The sequence below is a fragment of the Salvelinus sp. IW2-2015 genome, linkage group LG15 (genome assembly GCF_002910315.2).
Source record: "Salvelinus sp. IW2-2015 linkage group LG15, ASM291031v2, whole genome shotgun sequence".
Taxonomy (NCBI): domain Eukaryota; kingdom Metazoa; phylum Chordata; class Actinopteri; order Salmoniformes; family Salmonidae; genus Salvelinus; species Salvelinus sp. IW2-2015.
The window spans coordinates 48,457,721-48,476,590 of NC_036855.1; the positions used below are offsets into that span (position 1 = coordinate 48,457,721).

The 18,870-nt window shown below is 46.0% G+C and overlaps 1 protein-coding gene across 1 annotated transcript in view; it reads left to right on the forward strand.

The window, feature by feature from the left end:
- LOC111974396 (serine/threonine-protein kinase BRSK2) overlaps positions 1 to 18,870 on the forward strand; it is a 174,920-nt gene that overhangs the window by 75,431 nt on the left and 80,619 nt on the right. Inside the window, 1 exon segment of the mRNA XM_070447367.1 lies at positions 2,420 to 2,514. Coding sequence (XP_070303468.1) covers positions 2,420 to 2,514 — 95 coding nt within the window.

Sequence of the window (18,870 nt, forward strand, 5' to 3'; positions counted from 1 at the left end):
GTGTGTGTGTGTGTTTGCGTGTGTATATGTTTCTGTTGTGTGTGCGTGTTGTGTGTGTGTGTAAGTGTGTGTGTGTGTGTGTTGTGTGTTCTAGTCTTAGTCTAGTCTTTGCTTAGAATCAGGGGAGTTGACTTAGTGGCTCATACTCTCACTGCTATACAGCTCATTGTAAATTGTAAACTGAGTCCTTCTCTGTACTGTGCACAGTATGTTTGCTCATCCCCCTCTCATCTTCCCCTCTCTCATCTTCTTATCCTGCCAACAACAGAAGTTCATTTCTCCTTACCTCAACAATGTTACAACAGAAGTGGATTACGAGACTGTTGATCACTTCTTTCTTTTACTGTCTATCTATACACTTTACGCATTCTACTTTCATTTGGATCCAGTATATACTGTTATATATATTTTTATGGGATTTAGCTTGTTACAATACAATATGTGCCTGTCTCTCTCTCTCTCTCTCACTCGCTCTCTCTCTCTCTTTAACGCCCACAGCTTCACTGAGCGCACGTCATCTCTCTTCCATTCTCCAATCTCTTTCACCGTATTCCCTATATTTTCCTGTTCTTTCACTGACTCACACTCCTAATGTGTTTGCCTTTTGGTGCCGTCACACACGCGCACGTGCACGCACACAGTCTTGTATCGCTAACCTTGTGAAGACACACAATTCAGTCCAATTCAAAATCCTATTTTCCCTAACCCCAACCCTAAACCTAACTTTTACCCTAGCCCGTACTATTACCCTTACCCTAACCCTAATCCTAACCTTAACCTTAACCTTAACCTTAACCCAAAGAACATAACCTTAACCCTAACCGAAAACCTAACCTTAGCTCCTAACCCTAACACTAAAACTAACCTAAGCTCCTAACCCTAACCCTTAACATAATTTTAACCCTAACACTAATTCTAACCTTAACCCTACACCCCCTAGAAATAGTGTTTGACCTCGTAGGGACCAACAAAATATCCCCAGTTGGCCAAATTTTTGTTTGTTTCCTATTCTTGTGGGGACTTCTGGTCCACACACGCACGCACACGCACACGCACACACACAATCTATTCGAGGCAATTACATCAATATCAAATATTCATTACCTGTTGTAAAGTGGTTGCTGGGGTCTCTAACCCATGTTGGCCAGGCAATCGAGCAGCGGTCCCCGAGCTCCGCTGACAGCAAGATCAATGGCACATTGTGAATGTCGTCCAGGATGCCATTCCAGCTCTAACTGCCTAACATAAAAGAGCCCTGCGGCTGCCATCTTGGCTCAAAGCCACTGGTGCTTAAAGGCCCCGGTTTCCCAGTTTCCTCGCCCCTTTGGGGAAACCCATGGGGAAATCACCAGTCAAATGTAGGATATGTACATCTCCTCTGAAATATGTAGGCCAGGTAATAAAAACGGTGCGTATGCAGTATCCGGTGATGTTTTAGACACAGACCTTTTAGTAGAAAGTGACACCCTATCGCCAGCGTCAGCTCTTTGAAAAATATGGATGTCGCCGTTATGTGTGTGTGTGTGTGTGTGTCATAAAATACAGCCATCGCTTTCTCGGCATTGATTCTTTCGCGTTGCTGTTTATATAGGAGTTGACATTTACTTTGCGATGCACAATGGCGAGATGGGAGACGTGGGCCTCGGGTGGCTTGATACAGTGGTTTTTACGAGGAGCTTTGAAGGATGTTTTTCTATTATATAGAGTTGTTGTGTTGTCGTGGCCTGACCGATGCTCTCTCTTTTCATCTGTATGCGTGTGTGTATTCTTTATCCGAGGGAGATGACCAGGAAAGGGGAAAGGGGGATACCTAGTCAGTTGTATAACTGAATGCCTTCAACTGAAATGTGTCTTCCGCGTTTAACCCCAACCCCTCTGAATCAGAGTGGTGATGGGAGGCTGCCGTGATCAACATTTACGTCTTGGGCGCCCGGGGAACAGTGGGTTAACTGCCTTGCTCAGGGGCAGAAGGACCGATTTTGACATTGTCAGCTCGTGGATTCGATCCAGCAACCTTTCGGTTACCGGCCCAACGCTCTAAGGCTTTCTTCTACTCAATGACAATCCCTATTCAATGACATTAACTCTGGTTCCCTTCAGTGTTCGATACACAAGGCAAAGGTAACTCTGTTCCCGGAGTCATTGAGTGTTTCAGCCCAGCACAAAAAACACCTGATACAACTGGTTTGAACAAGGCAGCCCTACTCATTCAGCTATTGTGTGTTTGACCCTCTTTGCTTTGTGTGTGTGTGTGTGTGTTTGCGCACGTGTGCATGTGTGTGTGTGTGTGTTTCAGATGTGGGATTTAACTAACACACTCTTCCCGTGTCGCATTTATTATGTGTTTGACGATGTTTGCTGTGTATGTGTGTGTGCGTGTGTGTGTTTGACACACTATTTGCCTATGTGTGTGTTTCAGGCCTGGTGAAGCTGGGAATCCACTGTGTCACGTGTCAGAAAGTGGCCATCAAGATCGTCAACAGGGAGAAACTCAGCGAGTCTGTCCTCATGAAGGTAAGACCAGGGGCGTGGCACTACCTGTTACAATGGAGAGCCATAACGGCCTCTGTTGTTGTTGTTATTGTTAGAAAAAGAGGGTGATATGACTTCCTGTTACTGTAGTAGAGAGAGTAGAGTGTTGTCCTGCGGTGTCTGACGGGAGGTTTTCCAGGGATAGTGCCATTATGTTCAACAGAGTGATAGAGATGCCCTCCGAACCTTTCATAGCTCTTTGTCTTTGTGTGTCGGTGTATGTGTATGGGTATGTGTGTTTGTGTGTGCATCTCTATGTCAGTGTGTGAGTATTGGGGCCTATGAACGGCAAAATATGTTGAGCAACTCTTCTGCATTTCCTCATTAGACCAGTCCTCATCAATAGCCAGACTCGACTCTGCTTCTCTGCAATAACAAGCCCTTATGGTGGAGTATACCATGGGAGTCAGGAGAATGGAGCAGGCCTTAATCCGATCTAGTATAATTACCCTTCGTGGGATGCAGCATATTCTCCATCTCAGGAAATCACGCCGAAGCATCTCATTGGGATGTAATTGGATCGTGGGCAGATTCAATTTGAATGGGTTGCAGCGCAAACGTACAGCATGCTGCATGTGCTCACACCATGCACACACACGCACACACCACAAACACGCACAGGATGAGATCATCATGACACACTTAGCACGCACGCTGGCCCACACACACACACACAGACACACACACTTCAGCAGTGCCAACACCTCAATAGAGTGAGATAGATGGTGTACCAGTGCAGGAGGTTAGTGTGGTGCTTGGCACTGTCACACTGCTTTGTCCACGGCATAGAGAAAGGGTTACAGGCAGCCATGGGTGACAAATGTTCTTAATAAAAAACACCCTGGCTGGTGTGTGTGTGTGTGTGTGTGTGTGTGTGTGTGTGTGTGTGTGTGTGTGTGTTGTGTGTGTTGTGTGTGTTGTGTGTGTGTGTTGTGTGTGTGTGTGTCTGTGGACTAAATATCATGACTCCAGTGGGCCCACTAGGATGTAGTGGGGGAGATGTTCTGTTGACAAAGCACATGCTTTACTTTCCCTCATTCCCATTGTCACCCCTCGGTAAGGGCAGTTAAACGTGTGTGTGTTTTGTCAGTCTGCACATGCGTGTGTGTGCACCGTGCACTCACCAAGGCAGTGGAAAGTAGAGTTTGGTAAGATCTGTGTGTGTATACAGTAATACTGTAAATAAAAAAATATGTAATAATTTGTGAAAGTGCAAACACACTCTTGCCCTCTCATATGGTGTGTGTGTGTGAGTGTGTACGGTGTGTGTACAGTGTGTGTGTGTGTGTGTGTGTGTGTGTGTGTGTGTGTGTGTGTGTGTGTGTGTGTGTGTGTGTGTGTGTGTGTGTGTGTGCAGTCAGCTAAACGGGCCATTTCAGAGCTGCTGCCTCTCCTTTCCGCTGATGTTGTTCTTTCAGCCTAATGAGAGAACGAGTGGGATGGAGAGAATGGGAGAGAGAAGAGAGAGGACCATTACTCCACCCATCAGGCCTACTCAACACTTTAACCCTCTCACTCTTCATTTCCACGGCCTTGGTTTAGTTGGTTAATGGGTCGTTAACTCTGATTAGGGTGTGTTTGTGTGTGTATGTGTGTCTGAAGTTAGTTTGAGTTGAATGACACATTTTCCCCTCGTTCTATCAGGCTTTATGTTTCAAATGTGTTCAAATCTTTCTTTCCTCTCTTTCTCTCTCTCTCTCTTTCTCTATATTTCTCTCTCTCTACTCTCCCAGTCTCAACATCTGAGGGGCTTGTTGTCATAGGAACAGGGAGTGATTGGCTTTGAAAAGGGGAGGGGAGAAAATGACGTCTTTCCAGCATGAGTTATTGGCCGTCTGTCTTTCCCCCTACACAAGGCAGATCCACCAGACAACACACCACACACGCACTCCGAGGCAACAACATGTTGAAAACATATTCCCTTCCTCTGTTGTCTCGCCTCAAAACTCATTCATACTTTTTTGCATTTTCAAAAGGTTTGATTTTCAACGCAAGTGTACTCCTGAATCCTGATGTGTTTCTTTGTTTAAAAGGCCGTTGCCGCAGGTACACTACATCTGTTTTTTCATCTTTTCAGTTTGTGTGTGTGTGTGTGTGTGTGTGTGTGTGTGTGTGTGTGTGTGTGTGTGTGTGTGTGTGTGTGTGTGTGTGTGTTGTGTGTGTGTGTGTCTGCACGAGTTACACGTGCCATGTATTTCTACCCCTCATTCCGTACTCCCTTGGCCTCTAGCTTATTTCCCTTCTCTCCCTTCACCGAAAATGAACGACAAAACGTATTTCTCGTCTACTCTCTCTCATGTTGGGATTAACACTGTTCTCCAACCCTCCTTCCTCTTTGTTTGTCTCACTCATCTCTCTCCTTCTCTCTCTGGCTTCTGTAGCAGTATTAGCATGGCATTTGCATGTGCTTCTGCATTTGCGTGTGCGTGTGTGCGTGTGTGTGTGTGTGTGGTCCTAGACTGATGGTGCGTTTGTAACAGCTGAAGACAGTCTGAGCACCAGAGACTTGACATTTAGAGACCGGAGGAGACGAGAAGGTGCAGAGCCAGAGTACACCACCTAACATCATCACCAGCACCCTTCTGAGATAATGATGTCATCCCTGGCATTTAGACTAAGAATATTGAGTGAGAGTCATTGCAAATTATACAACATAACTGTAGTCGCATGTTCTATATATTTACAATCATCTAATCTCACTCCATATTACAACGTCCTACTCTGCTCTATGGATATAGCTATACTATAATGCAGCCAGGTCACACCAGATCCACTGCAGTATTAGACGTTTTTCCAGGTCCCCAGGACGTCGGGAGATGCCTTGTGCATGCATGCAATGTCAATATCATCCACTAGGCGCAACGCGAGTGCTTGTTACCATCGAGTAGACTTGCGTTAGGGTGTTGTAGATGGGGATAGAGGAAGGGCTTAAAACGTGAGCTACAACTCTGAGGATTGTTGGTTCAATCCCAGTTCTGGGCACTTGATTTTGGTAATTTTCTTTCTTCAGTTTGAACCCTTTCCCAAACCTTAACCCTTACCTCAACCACTTCGAATTAATGCCTAAACTTAACTGTCAAGTTTTTTATGTTTGAACCCTATCCCAAACCTTATTTAAATTGTTTTTATTTAACCTTTATTTAACTAGGCAAGTAAGTAAATTCTTATTTACAATGACGGCCTACCCCAGCCAAACCCGGACAACGCTGGGCCAATTGTGCACCATCTATGGTACTCCCAATCACGGCCGGATGTGATACAGCCTTAACCCTTACCTACTTTAACTTCACCCATGGATGTTTATCCACACCCGCCTGGACAAATGTTGAATACTGAAGTGAGACCGTGAGATCTTGTTGTGGAGTCTTCACTTCTCCTAAAGTGACACAAGCTGTGGGGTTAGAACATACACAGAGGTGTGGATGTCCATTGATGTCCATTGATGTACAACACATGTGTGTGGGCAGAGGCATACTGTACAGTGTCAATTGCATTTTATGTCTGTGAGTGTGGGTGTGCGTGTTTGTGTGTGTGTGTGCGTGCGCCTGTGTGTGTGTCGTCCCTGGGCCCAGCAAGGGGTAGGGCATCCAGACTTTAGTCCTAAGGGAACATTTAGAATTTGTAAGCCAGGGAGATGGTGGAGATGGGAGGGGGGGAGAGGGAGACAGTCAAGGTGGTAGGGATGGATGGGGTGTGGCGAATGGAGGGATGGTGGCAGGGTTGAGGAGTGGGGGGCTAGCGGCTGTTAGAGGACCACCTGGTGAGACCAGATAAGTGTAGAAAATATGTCATGATGGCAGGAAATTGGTTGTGTGAGACGGAGAGGGGGGATGTATGTGTAAAATATAACCTCAGAAAAAAATAAGGACCCTGTCTTTCAAAGATAATTCGTAAAATTCCAAATAACTTCACAGATCTTCATTGTAAAGGGTTTAAACACTGTTTCCCATGCTTGTTCTATGAACAATTAATGAACATGCACCTGTGGAACGGGCGTTAAGACACTAACAGCTTACAGACAGTAGGCAATTAAGGACACAGATATGAAAACTTAGGACACTAAAGAGGCCTTTCTACTGACTCTGAAAAACACCAAAAGAAAAATGCCCAGGGTCCCTGCTTATCTGCGTGAACGTGCCTTAGGCATGCTGCAAGGAGGTTTGAGGACTGAGGATGTGGCTAAGGCAATAAATTGCAATGTCCGTACTGTGAGACACCTAAGACAGCGCTACAGGGAGACAGGACAGACAGCTGATCGTCCTCGCAGTGGCAGACCATGTGTAACAACACCTGCACAGGATCGGTACATTCGAACATCACACCTGCGGGACAGGTACAGGATGGCAACAACAACTGCCCGAGTTACACCAGGAATGCACAATTCCTCCATCAGTGCTCAGACTGTCCGCAATAGGCTGAGAGAGGCTGGACTGAGGGCTTGTAGGCCTGTTGTAAGGCAGGTCCTCACCAGACATCACCGGCAACAACGTCGCCTATGGGCACAAATCCACCGTCACTGGACCAGACAGGACTGGCAAAAAGTGCTCTTCACTGACGAGTCGCGGTTTTGTCTCACCATGGGTGATGGTCGGATTTGCGTATATCGTCGAAGTAATGATCGTTACACCGAGGCCTGTACTCTGGAGCCGGATCGATTTGGAGGTGGAGGGTCCGTCATGGTCTGGGGCGGTGTGCATCATCGGACTGAGCTTGTTGTCATTGCAGGCAATCTCAATGCTATGCGTTACAGGGAAGACATCCTCCTCCCTCATGTGGTACCCTTCCTGCAGGCTCATCCTGACATGACCCTCAAGCATGACAATGCCACCAGCCATACTGCTCGTTCTGTGCGTGATTTCCTGCAAGACAGGAATGTCAGTGTTCTGCCATGGCCAGCGAAGGAGCCGATACTCAATCCATTGCACGTCTGGGACCTGTTGGATCGGAGGTGAAGGGCTAGGGCCATTCCCCCCAGAAATGTCAGGGAACTTGCAGGTGCCTTGGTGGAATAGTGGGGTAACATCTCACAGCAAAACTGGCAAATCTGGTCTTCCAAGTCCAATGGAAGAGATGCACTGCCTGTACTTTAATGCAGCTGGTGGCCACACCAGATACTGACTGTTACTTTTATTTTGACCCCCCTTTGTTCAGGAACATTATTTCAATTTCTGTAGTCACATGTCTGTGAACTTGTTCAGTTTATGTATCAGTTGTGGAATCCTGTTATGTTCATACAAATATTTACACATGTTAAGTTTGCTGAAAACAAACGCTGTTGACAGTGAGAGGACGTTTGTTCTTGTGCTGGTTTAATAGGAGAAGCACTGTAGAGGTTTCTGTGATCTTGGTCTTAAAGTCTCTTCTGACTAGAATAATTTCATTTCTGCTCTCAACGAGTGGCTGGACTTAGTTAATGTGTCCATATTGGTTAATTGTTTAATACTGAACTGAGTACCTTTTTACACACGTGTGTGTTGTGTTTGTGGTGTGTGTGTATGCTGTGACTGATTTATTGCATTTACAGCTCTATGAGTCTATATCGTGTTTGTTGCTGTGCGTGCACATGTGTGCAGAGCTGCTTGTGCGTGTCTATGTCTGAGCCCTTTGAGAGCGAGAGAGATGGCGCGTGTCGCTGAGGAGGTGTCGCAGCGGGTGAGGAGGCTAAGAGAAAAAGGGGAAAATTAAAGAATACAGATTGCAATCCGCCACAAAGAAGCATCTGCCTTACTTGATGAATCACAGCTGACCTTAATCTGCTTTCCCTGCAGCACCATCACTTCCCCTTCTCTCTCTCTCTCTCTCTCTCTCTCTCTCTCTCTCTTCTCTCTCTCTCTCTCTCTCTCTCTCTCTCTCTCTCTCTCATCTCTCTCTCTCTCTCTCTCTCCTCTCTCTCTCTCTCCTCTCTCTCTCTCTCCTCCTCTCCTCTCGAATTAAATTTGATAAGGTATTGGCAGGGAAACGTGTTTACATTGCCAATTAAGTGAAATAGATAATAAACAAAGTGAAATAAACAATGAAACATTTACAATAAACACAACAATTCTAAGGGACTGGAGTCATTTCAAATGTTCTATGGCATTTACAATGTCTCTATTCCTTTGGAATCTCCTCCCTCCCTCCCTCCCTCCCTCCCTCTCTCTCGTCTCTCGTCTCCCAATTTTCTCCATCTCTCCAACCTCCCTATTTTTTTTTTTCTCTCTCTCTCTCTCTCTCTCTCTCTCTCTCTCTCTCTCTCTCCTCTCTCTCTCTCTCGCTCTCTCCTCTCTCTCTCTCTCTCTCTCTTCTCTCTCTCTCTCTTCTCTTGCTAGTATTAGCTAAATGTATCTGTGTAATGTGTCATCATCATTCAGCTGGGAACAGGGAAGACGCTCAGCTAGCTATATGCGCAGCCCGTCACCTCCAGACTCTATATGAAATTGAATGGCCTTCATATGCTCTCTCCCAGCCGGCTACTTATCATTTATACACGAGGAGACCTGGGAGTTACAGAGTGAAGACTAACTCATGAAGTCGTTTATTTTACATGCAGTGTTTGCAATAGATACGCTTCGATTGGAAGCTAGATGGAAACTACGAGTTGTACTAAATAAACAATCAAAAGCTTTCAACGGAGGGACTATATTCATCCATCCTTCAAATCAAATCTTCCTCTCCTATAAGGGATGTTTAACATGACACTATAGTGACAATCATAAACATGCGGTCTTCGATCTAATGAGTGTTGCGTGACTGCAGCAAATACCCGGTATTCCCAATGTGTACGCAGAATATCTCAGCCAACTCGCATTACGCCAACCAGCACAACTCTGTTGCAGTAATCAGCTCAGACTCATTCAGAGCTCATTCGAAACTAAAACAAGTACATTCCATCCCCATCTCTCTTTCTCTTCTACCTCTAATAGACTGCTCTCACAAGCTATGGAAGGACGCCTGGGAGGTCCTTGATAGCTCTCCTCAGTGTGCTTTGAGCATGAGCAAACAAATTGGAAAAGGTTCTGAACAGCAGGATTTGCAGTTCGCTAACGTTTCCGACACACGCTCGTACTCAAGCAAACAGATGGCAGGTTTTGATTCTGAGAGTCCAATTGACCGTCCCTCTCCATGGCCTGGGCTCGTATGCATTCTCAATTAACGCGGATTTGGAAGAGCTGCATACGAGCGCTCCCCTAATCAATCCTTACGATTCATTAGAGATATGCTCAGCCACCGCAGGCCAGCGATTGTATTGGTCAGAGAGCCCGGATGGTCGTTAATGGATGTGTGTGTGTGTGGTGTGTGTGGTGTGCTGTGTGCTGCGCGTGGTGTCGTGTTGTGCGTGTGTCGTGTGGTGTGTGTGTGTGTGTGTGTTGTGTGGTGTGATTGTGTTGTGTGTGTGTGGTCTGTGTGCGTTGTGCGTGTGCGTGTGTGGTGTGCGTGGGTGTCGTGGCGTGGTGGATGGGGCGTCGTGTTGCGTGTGGCGTGCTGCGTTTGCCCGATAATTTCGAGGATGCAGCGAGTAGAATGACAGTCAGTTTGCGCCTTCCTTGGACATCTCGTGAGACGAGAGAGGTTGAGTTGTATCTCTTGACCGTACGATTAGCCTGCGGGATTTCTGTATGTCCACACTGTCGTCCGCATGAGCACTTGTTTGACTTCAGCTGATGTATGGTGTTGAGGTCTCTGATGTTATTGAGTGCCTGGGACAGTCTTCAACGTATGACCTTAGTCGTTGTCTATCACACGGGAAGACTTCTTTTTAAAGAACAGATCAATCGACGCCACATCTCCAGTTTTCTGTAACTCAGGAGAAGCTTTCATCCGTATCTCTCTAACCCACACGCATCATACACTGCAGCCACATCGTTAGTAGTCTTGGGGTCCACTAATGAAACCATCACTGGTTCCAGTGTATCTCAATTCTAGAGGTCTCACAGTTTTATTTACGAGGCTTCTCGTATATCCTCTGGCCACATACCAATACACACGCAGACACACACACACACACGAACACGAAGTTTAGTTTCATGTTTATTCATTCGACCAAAACAGCACACATGTAACTTGAAAAAGCCAGACGTGCACATGAGGTATAATCATTGAGGATAACACACAATAAAGTCTGGGACTTATTCCATTGGGTCCTCTTGAGATAAGAGGAAGACAAACAACACACACACACACACACTGAGGAATGATACTGCAGCAGACAGTGTTCAGGGCCAGGTCCCTCTGTGGAGTGGTGAAATGGATGGGTGAGCTGAGCTCGCTCAGGGTCAGTATGAAAGCACATCAGTTGACGAAGCCTCTTCATACAGTGCCCCTCTTTATGTGTGTGTGTGTGGTGTGTGTTGTGTGTGTGTGTGTTGTGTGTGTGTTGTGTGTGTGTGTGTGTGTGGTGTGTTTAGTGTGTGTTTATTGTGTTTGTTGTTTTGTGTGGTGTGTGTGGTCTGTTGTGTGTGTGTGTGTGTGTGCGCGTGTGCGCGCGTTGTGTTTCTGGTTCTTCAGACAATAAACCCGATATACTATATCATCTACATAATACATCGGCCTCAGTGGTTGTGGTGCTGGTGGTATTCGCGTGTGTTTCTGTGTGCGTGTGTGTGCACATTTCATGAAGAGGGAGTTGGTGGGCTGTGTTGGGGAGATTACAGACTTCCCGTGGAAGAATTTCCCATTGATCCCAGTGCTCAGAACACTGCTAGTGGGAGAGAGGAAGAGCCTAAGCATTACCGATCTATTAACACATGTGAGACACTGATTGCAGTGCATGTGTGTGTGTTTGTGTGTATGTGTGTGTGTCCATGTGTGTGTGCATGTGTGAGCGTAAGAGAGAGAGAGAGAGAAAGACTAAGAGAAAGGGAGAGTGCGGCTCCACATATTTTTGTGTAGATCTGCCTTGTGCGCCCCATTATGCATGCATTCGTATGTATCCCTGTAATGTTTATGAGAGTGCATTGTGTATGGTTTTGCATATCTGTGTCTAGTTTTGCATATGGATTTTTTTCTTAATGACTTTGTGTTGGTGATAATGAACCTGTGTTAATCCCTCAGAGTTAATGCATAGACACAGTAGCTAAATCCCTGAGATAAGTGAGACCATTGGTGGTAATGGAGGGACCCTAAAATGGCGCCGGAGCAGAAGGCAGACGTTTTATGTGCCCCTAACCGATTGTGTTTTTTCATTTGTTTATCTGCGTTGTTTGTAACTTATTTTTTTACTCATTTTGTACATAATGCTGCCGCGACCATCTCTTATGACCGAAAATAACTTCTAGACATTAGGACTGCGATTACTCACCACGGACTAGCAGAATCCTTTTTCTTCTTTCACGACTCTGACGAGCCCGAGGCGGAGGATATACGGCTCCCTCGGGAACAGGCCCCGACCCCCGTGGTCTGCGTGAAGAGGAGGCGGAGAAAGAGAGGCCGGAGAGCGGGCTGCCTGCTGAGAAGTCAAAGGCGATCGAAATACACCCCCACTTCCCTCAATTCTACTAGCAAATGTGCAATCTTTGGACAATAAAATCGACGAGTTACGCTTAAGATTAAACTACCAACAGGGACATTAAAAACTGTAACATCTTATGCTTCACGGAGTTGTGGATGAATGACGACAACATCAACATACAGCTGGCTGGTTAAACGATGTACCGGCAGGATAGAACAGCGGCGTCTGGTAAGACAAGGGGCGGGGGTCTATGTATTTTTGTAAACAACAGCTGGTGCACGATATCTAAGGAAATCTCGAGCTATTGCTCCCCTGAGGTAGAGTTTCTCATGATAAGCTGTAGACCACACTGCCTACCGAGAGAGTTTTCATCTGTATTCTTTGTAGATGTTTACATACCACCACAGTCAGAGGCTGGCACTAAGATAGCATTGAATTAGCTGTATTCTGCCATAAGCAAACAAGAAAACGCTCACCCAGAGGCGGTGCTCCTAGTAGCCGGAGACTTTAATGCAGGGAAACTTAAATCAGTTTTACCAAATTTCTATCAGCATGTTAAATGTGAAACCAGAGGGAAAAGAACTCTGGACCACCTATACTCCACACACAGAGATGCATACAAAGCTCTCCCTCGCCCTCCATTTGGCAGATCTGGCCATAATTCCATCCTCCTGATTCCTGCTTACAAGCAAAAATTAAAGCAGGAAGCACCAGTGACTAGATCAATAAAAACGTGGTCAGATGAAGCAGATGCTAAGCTACAGGACTGTTTTGCTTGCACAGACTGGAATATGTTCCGGGATTCCTCCAATGGCATTGAGGAGTACACCACATCTGTCATTGGCTTCATCAATAAGTGCATCGATGACTTCGTCCCCACAGTGACCGTACGTACATACCCCAACCAGAAGCCATGGATTACAGGCAACATCCGCACTGAGCTAAAGGCTAGAGCTGCCACTTTCAAGGGGCGGGACTCTAACCCGGAAGCTTATAAGAAATCCCGCAATGCCCTCCGATGAACCATCAAACAGGCAAAGCATCAATACAGGAGTAAGATTGAGTCGTACTACACCGGCTCTGACGCTCGTCGGATGTGGCAGGGCCTGCAAACCATTAGACTACAAAGGGAAGCACAGCCGAGAGCTGCCCAGTGACACGAGCCTACCAGACGAGCTGAACTACTTCTATGCTGGCTTCGAGGCAAATAACACTGAAACATGCATGAGAGCACCAGATGTACAGGAAGACAGTGTGATCACGCTCTCCACAGCCGATGTGAGTAAGACCTTTAGACAGGTCAACATTCACAAGGTCGCAGGGCCAGACAGATTACCAGGACATGTACTGCGAGCATGTGCTGACCAACTAGCAAGTGTCTTCACTGACATTTTCAACCTCTCCCTGTCTGAGTCTGTAATACCAACATGTTTGTACCGACTCCGTGAAGCACCATAGTGCCTGTGCCCAAGAACACGAATGTAACCTGCCTGATTACCGACAACAACGAGACAGCCTATAGTGAGGAGGTAAGAGACCTGGCCATGTGGTGCCAGAACAACAACCTTTCCCTCAACGTGATCGAGACAAAGGAGATGATTGTGGACTACAGGAAAAAGAGGACTGAGCATGCCTATACATCTATACCAGGCGGTGTCAGAGGAAGGACCTGAAAATTGTCAAAGACTCCAGCCACCCTAGTCATTGACTGTTCTCTCTGCTACCGCACGGCAAGCGGTACAGGAGCACCAAGTCTAGGTCCAAGAGGCTTCTAAACAGCTTCTACCCCCAAGCCATAAGACTCCTGAACATCTAATCAAATGGCTACCCAGACTATTTGCATTGCCCCCCCCCCCTCTCCACACCACTGCCAATCTCTGTTGTCATCTATGCATAGTCACTTTAATTAACTCTACCTACGTGTACATACTACCTCAACTAACCGGTGCCCCCACACATTGATTCTGTACCCGCACCTCCTTGTATATATTGTTATTTTTTACTGATGCTCTTTAATTACCTGTTAGTTTTATCTCTTATTCTTAACCATATTTTTTGAAACTGCACTGTCGGCTAGGGGCTTGTAAGTAAGCATTTCACTGTAAGGTCTACTACACCTGTTGTATACATCGCATGTGACTAATTCATTTTGATTTGATTTGACTGTAGAAACAGTGGTGCTTTATTAACACATTATTATCAGGGATTTGAATAGGATCAGTGAATAGGATCAGTGAATAGGATCAGTGAATATGATCAAGTAGCCTCTGCCTACCTGGCACCTACATTAAAAGGGTAACTACACCCCAAAATCCAAATGTATTATTCATGTTTTCCAGACCTCGAAACGGGTCTCCTGATGCAGTTTAAGCATTGTTGTGGAATTAGATCATCTAAACTATTCAAAACATTTTTTACTCTCATGCTGTCTCTGATTCATATATGATTCTGTTTTCACTGAATACTCACACAGTCTGTTCGGCTAATGATAGAGCTAGAGGGAGTGGAACGAGAGGGACAAAGGATAGAGGGAATAGGGAAAGAAAGAGGGAAGGATGCAGCGAGAGGGGAAGAGAGAACATCTGCACTCCTTCAGCTCCTCTAAAGAAATGGGTATGACGCATGACGCACACACTCTCATATTTCTCACAGGGGGGATGCCACATGCGCTTTTGACGTACCCTGTCTCTTTAGCACTGATTAGCCCAATCATGAACTACATTCATCCWCAGCCAACTACACTACCCACAATTCCCTCTGGAAACCACAGGCCGTCTCAACCAATCAGAGCCTGAGATGCTGGGACTGGGACTAAGCCTACAATAGTCAATCAATCACATTTTATTAGCCTGAGTAGCACATTGTTTTATAACAACTGATTATAATGGTGCGAGTGATGGCGCAGACAGACATGGAGGTTCTGCTTCTAGCTCCTAAGCAACTTTGCAGTAATTTGTTTTTTTGTGTGTTATTTCTTACGTTATCTTAGAACGTTTTTTGTGTTATTACATACAGCCGGAAATAACTTTTAGATATCAGAGCAGCGGTAACTCACCAGCATTACGACCAGGAATACAACTTTCCCGAATTTGATTCTTTGTTCGTATCCCCCAGGGCAATTGAACTTATCCAAGAGGCTGCTCCAAGACGCAGCCGGTGGAGAAGAGGTATTCGGAGTGGACTTCTAGTCCAACTCAGGCGGCGTGCACACCATCCACTGCTTCCAAGTATATTACTCGCTAATGTTCAGTCTCTGGCCAATAAAGTAGACGAGCTCAGGGCGAGGATCTCCTTCCAGAGAGTCGTCAGAGACTGTAACATACTCTGTTTCACGGAATCATGGCTCTCTCGGGATATACTGTCCCCGTCCATACAGCCAGCTGGATTCTCAGTACATCGCGCAGACAGGAATAAAGATCTCTCCGGGAAGAAGAAAGGCGGTGGTGTATGTTTCATGATTGACAACTCATTGTGTGATTGTGATAATATACAGAAACTCAAGTCCTTTTGTTCACCCAACCTAGAATTCCTCACAATCAAATACCGACCGTATTACCTCCCAAGAGAATTCTCTTCGGTTATAGTCACAGCTGTGTATATTCCCCCTCAAGCCGATACCACAACGGCCCTCAAGGAACTACACTGGGCATTATGCAAACTGGAAACTACATATCTTGAGGTTGCATTTATTTTAGCTGGGGATTTTAACAAAGCAAATTTGAGGAAAACATTACCGAAGTTCTATCAACACATTGACTGTACTGTAGTACTCACTCTCGAAAAACATTGACCACTGCTTCTCCCCCTTCCGGGATGCTTACAGAGTACTCCTCCGCCCTCCCTTCGGTATATCTGATCATAACTCCATTTTGCTCCTCCCTTCCTATAGGCAGAAACTCAAACAGAAAGTACCCGTGCTCGAGCCCAGGCTCTGTCGCAGCCGGCCGTGACCGGGAGTTCCATGGGGCGACGCACAATTGGCCTAGCATCGTCCGGCTTAGGGAGGGTTTGGCCGGTAGGGATATCCTTGTCTCATCGCGCACTAGCGACTCCTGTGGCGGGCCGGGCGCAGTGCACGCTAACCAGGTCGCCAGGTGCACGGTGTTTCCTCCGACGCATTGGTGCGGCTGGCTTCCGGGTTGGTTGCGCGCTGTGTTAAGAAGCAGTGCGGCTTGGTTGGGTTGTGTTTCGGAGGACGCATGGCTTTCGACCTTCGTCTCTCCCGAGCCCGTACGGGAGTTGTAGCGATGAGACAAGATAGTAACTACTAACAATTGGATACCACGAAATTGGGAAGAAAAATGGGGTAAAAAAAAAGAAGGGAAAAAAAGAAAAAGTACGAAGAAAGGTCTATTCAACTCCGGTCTGACCAATCGGAATGCATGCTTCAAGATTGTTTTTATCACGCGGACTGGGATATTTTCCGAGTAGCCTCTGAGAAAACATTGACGTATACACGGACATGGTGAATGAGTTCATCAGGAAGTGTATAGGGGATGTTTAATAGCTGTGGCTATTCAAACCTGCCCAAACCAGAAACCATGAATAGATGGCAGCATTCGCGCAAAACCGAAAGCACAAACCACCGCATTTAACCATGGCAAGGTGACTGGGAATATGGTTGAACACAAACAGTGTAATTATTCCCTCCGTAAGGCAATCAAACAGGCAAAACGTCAGTACAGAGACAAAGTGGAGTTGTAATTCAACGGCTCAGACACGAGATGTATGTGGCAGGGTCAACAAGGACAATCAAGGATTACAAAACCAGCCACGTTGCGGACACCGATGTCTTGCTCCCAGACAAGCTAAACACCTTCTTAGCCCGCTTTGAGGATAACACAGTGCCACCGATGCGGTCCGCTCCCAAGGACTGTTTTCTGTGTCCGACGTGAGTAAGACATTTATGCATGTTAACCCTCGCAAGGCTGCTGGCCCAGACGGCATCCCTAGCTCCGTCCTTAGAGCATACGCAGACCAGCTGGCTGGGGTGTTTATAGTCAGGCCACAACCGAAAGGCTCTCCAGAGGGTGGGTCAGCCCAATGCATCACCGGGGGCACACTGCCTGTCCTCCAGAACATCTACAGCACCCAATGTCACAGGAAGGTCAAAAAGATCATCAAGGACATCAACCACCCGAGCCATGGCCTGTTCACACCACTATCATCCAGAAGGCGAGGTCAGTACAGGTGCATCAAAGCTGGGACCAAGAGACTGAATAACAGATTCTACAGTTTCTTGCAAAAGCATTTATCCCCCTTGGTGTTTTTCCTATTTTGTTGCATTACAACCTTTCATTTAAATGGATTTTTATTTGGATTTCATGGACAAAATAGTCCATATTGGTGAAGTGAAATGAAAAACTGAAAAGGGGTGTGTGCATATGTATTCATCCCTTTGCTATGAAGCCCCTAAATAAGATCTGGTGCAGCCAATTACCTTCTGAAAACACACAGTTAGATAGATTCCACACAGGTGGACTTTATTTAAGTGTCACATGATCTCAGTATATATACACCTGTTCTGAAAGGCCCCAGAGTCTGCAACACCACTAAGCAAGGGGCACCACCAAGCAAGCGACACCATGAAGACCAAGGAGCTCTCCAAACAGGTCAGGTACAAAGTTGTGGAGAAGTACAGATCAGGGTTGAGTTATATTTTTTTTATCCATTATTAAAAAATTGAAAGAATATGGCACCACAACAAACCTGCCAAGAGAGGGCCACTCACCAAAACTCACGGACCAGGCAAGGAGGGCATTATTCAGAGAGGCAACAGAGTGACCAAAGATAAGCCTGAAGAAGATGCAAAGCTCCACAGCGGAGATTGGAGTATCTGTCCATGGGACCACTTTAAGTCGTACACTCCACAGAGCTGGGCTTTACGGAAGAGTGGCCTGAAAAAAGCCATTGCTTAAAGAAAAAAATAAGCAAACAATTTTGGTGTTTGCCAAAAGGCAGGTGGGAGACTCCCCAAACATATGGAAGAAAGTACTCTGTTCAGATTAGACTAAAATTTAGCTTTTTGGCCATTAAGGAAAACGCTATGGCTGATGCAATCCCAACACTTTTCATCACCCCGAGAACCATCCCCACAGTGAAGCATGGTGGTGGCAGCATCATGCTATGGAGATGTTTTTCATCGGCAGGGACTGGGAAACTGGTCAGAATTGAAGGAATGATGGATTGCGCTAAATACAGGGAAATTCTTGAAGGAAACTGCTTCAGTGTTCCAGAGATTTGAGACTGGGACAGAGGTTCACCTTCCAGCAGGACAATGACCATAAGAATACTGCTAAAGCAACAGTCGAGTGGTTTAAGAGGAAACATTTAAATGTCTTGGAATGGCCTAGTCAAAGCCCAGAGCTCAATCCAATTGAGAATCTGTGGTATGACTTAAAGATTGCTGTACACCCGGGGAACCCATCCAACTTGAAGGAGCTGGAGCGGTTTTGCCTTGAAGAATGGGCAAAAATCCCAGTGTCTAGATGTGCCAAGCTTATAGAGACATAATCCAAGAGACTTGCAGCTGTAATTGCTGCAAAAGGTGGCTCTACAAAGTATTGACTTTGGCGGGGTGAATAGTTATGCACGCTCAAGTTTTCTGTTTTTTTGTCTTATTTCTTGTTTGTTTCACAAGAAAAAAAAGATTTTGCATCTTCTAAGTGGTAGGCATGTTGTGTAAATCAAACGATACAAACCTCCCCAAAATCCATTTTAATTCCAGGTTGTAAGGCAACAAAATAGAAATGCCAAGGGGGTGAATACTTTCGCAAGCCACTGTATCTCACGGACATTAGACTGTTAAATAGCCATCACTAGCCGGCTACCACCCGGTTACCCAACCCTGCACTTTAGAGGCTGCTGCCCTATATACATAGACATGGAATCACTGGTCACTTTAATAATGG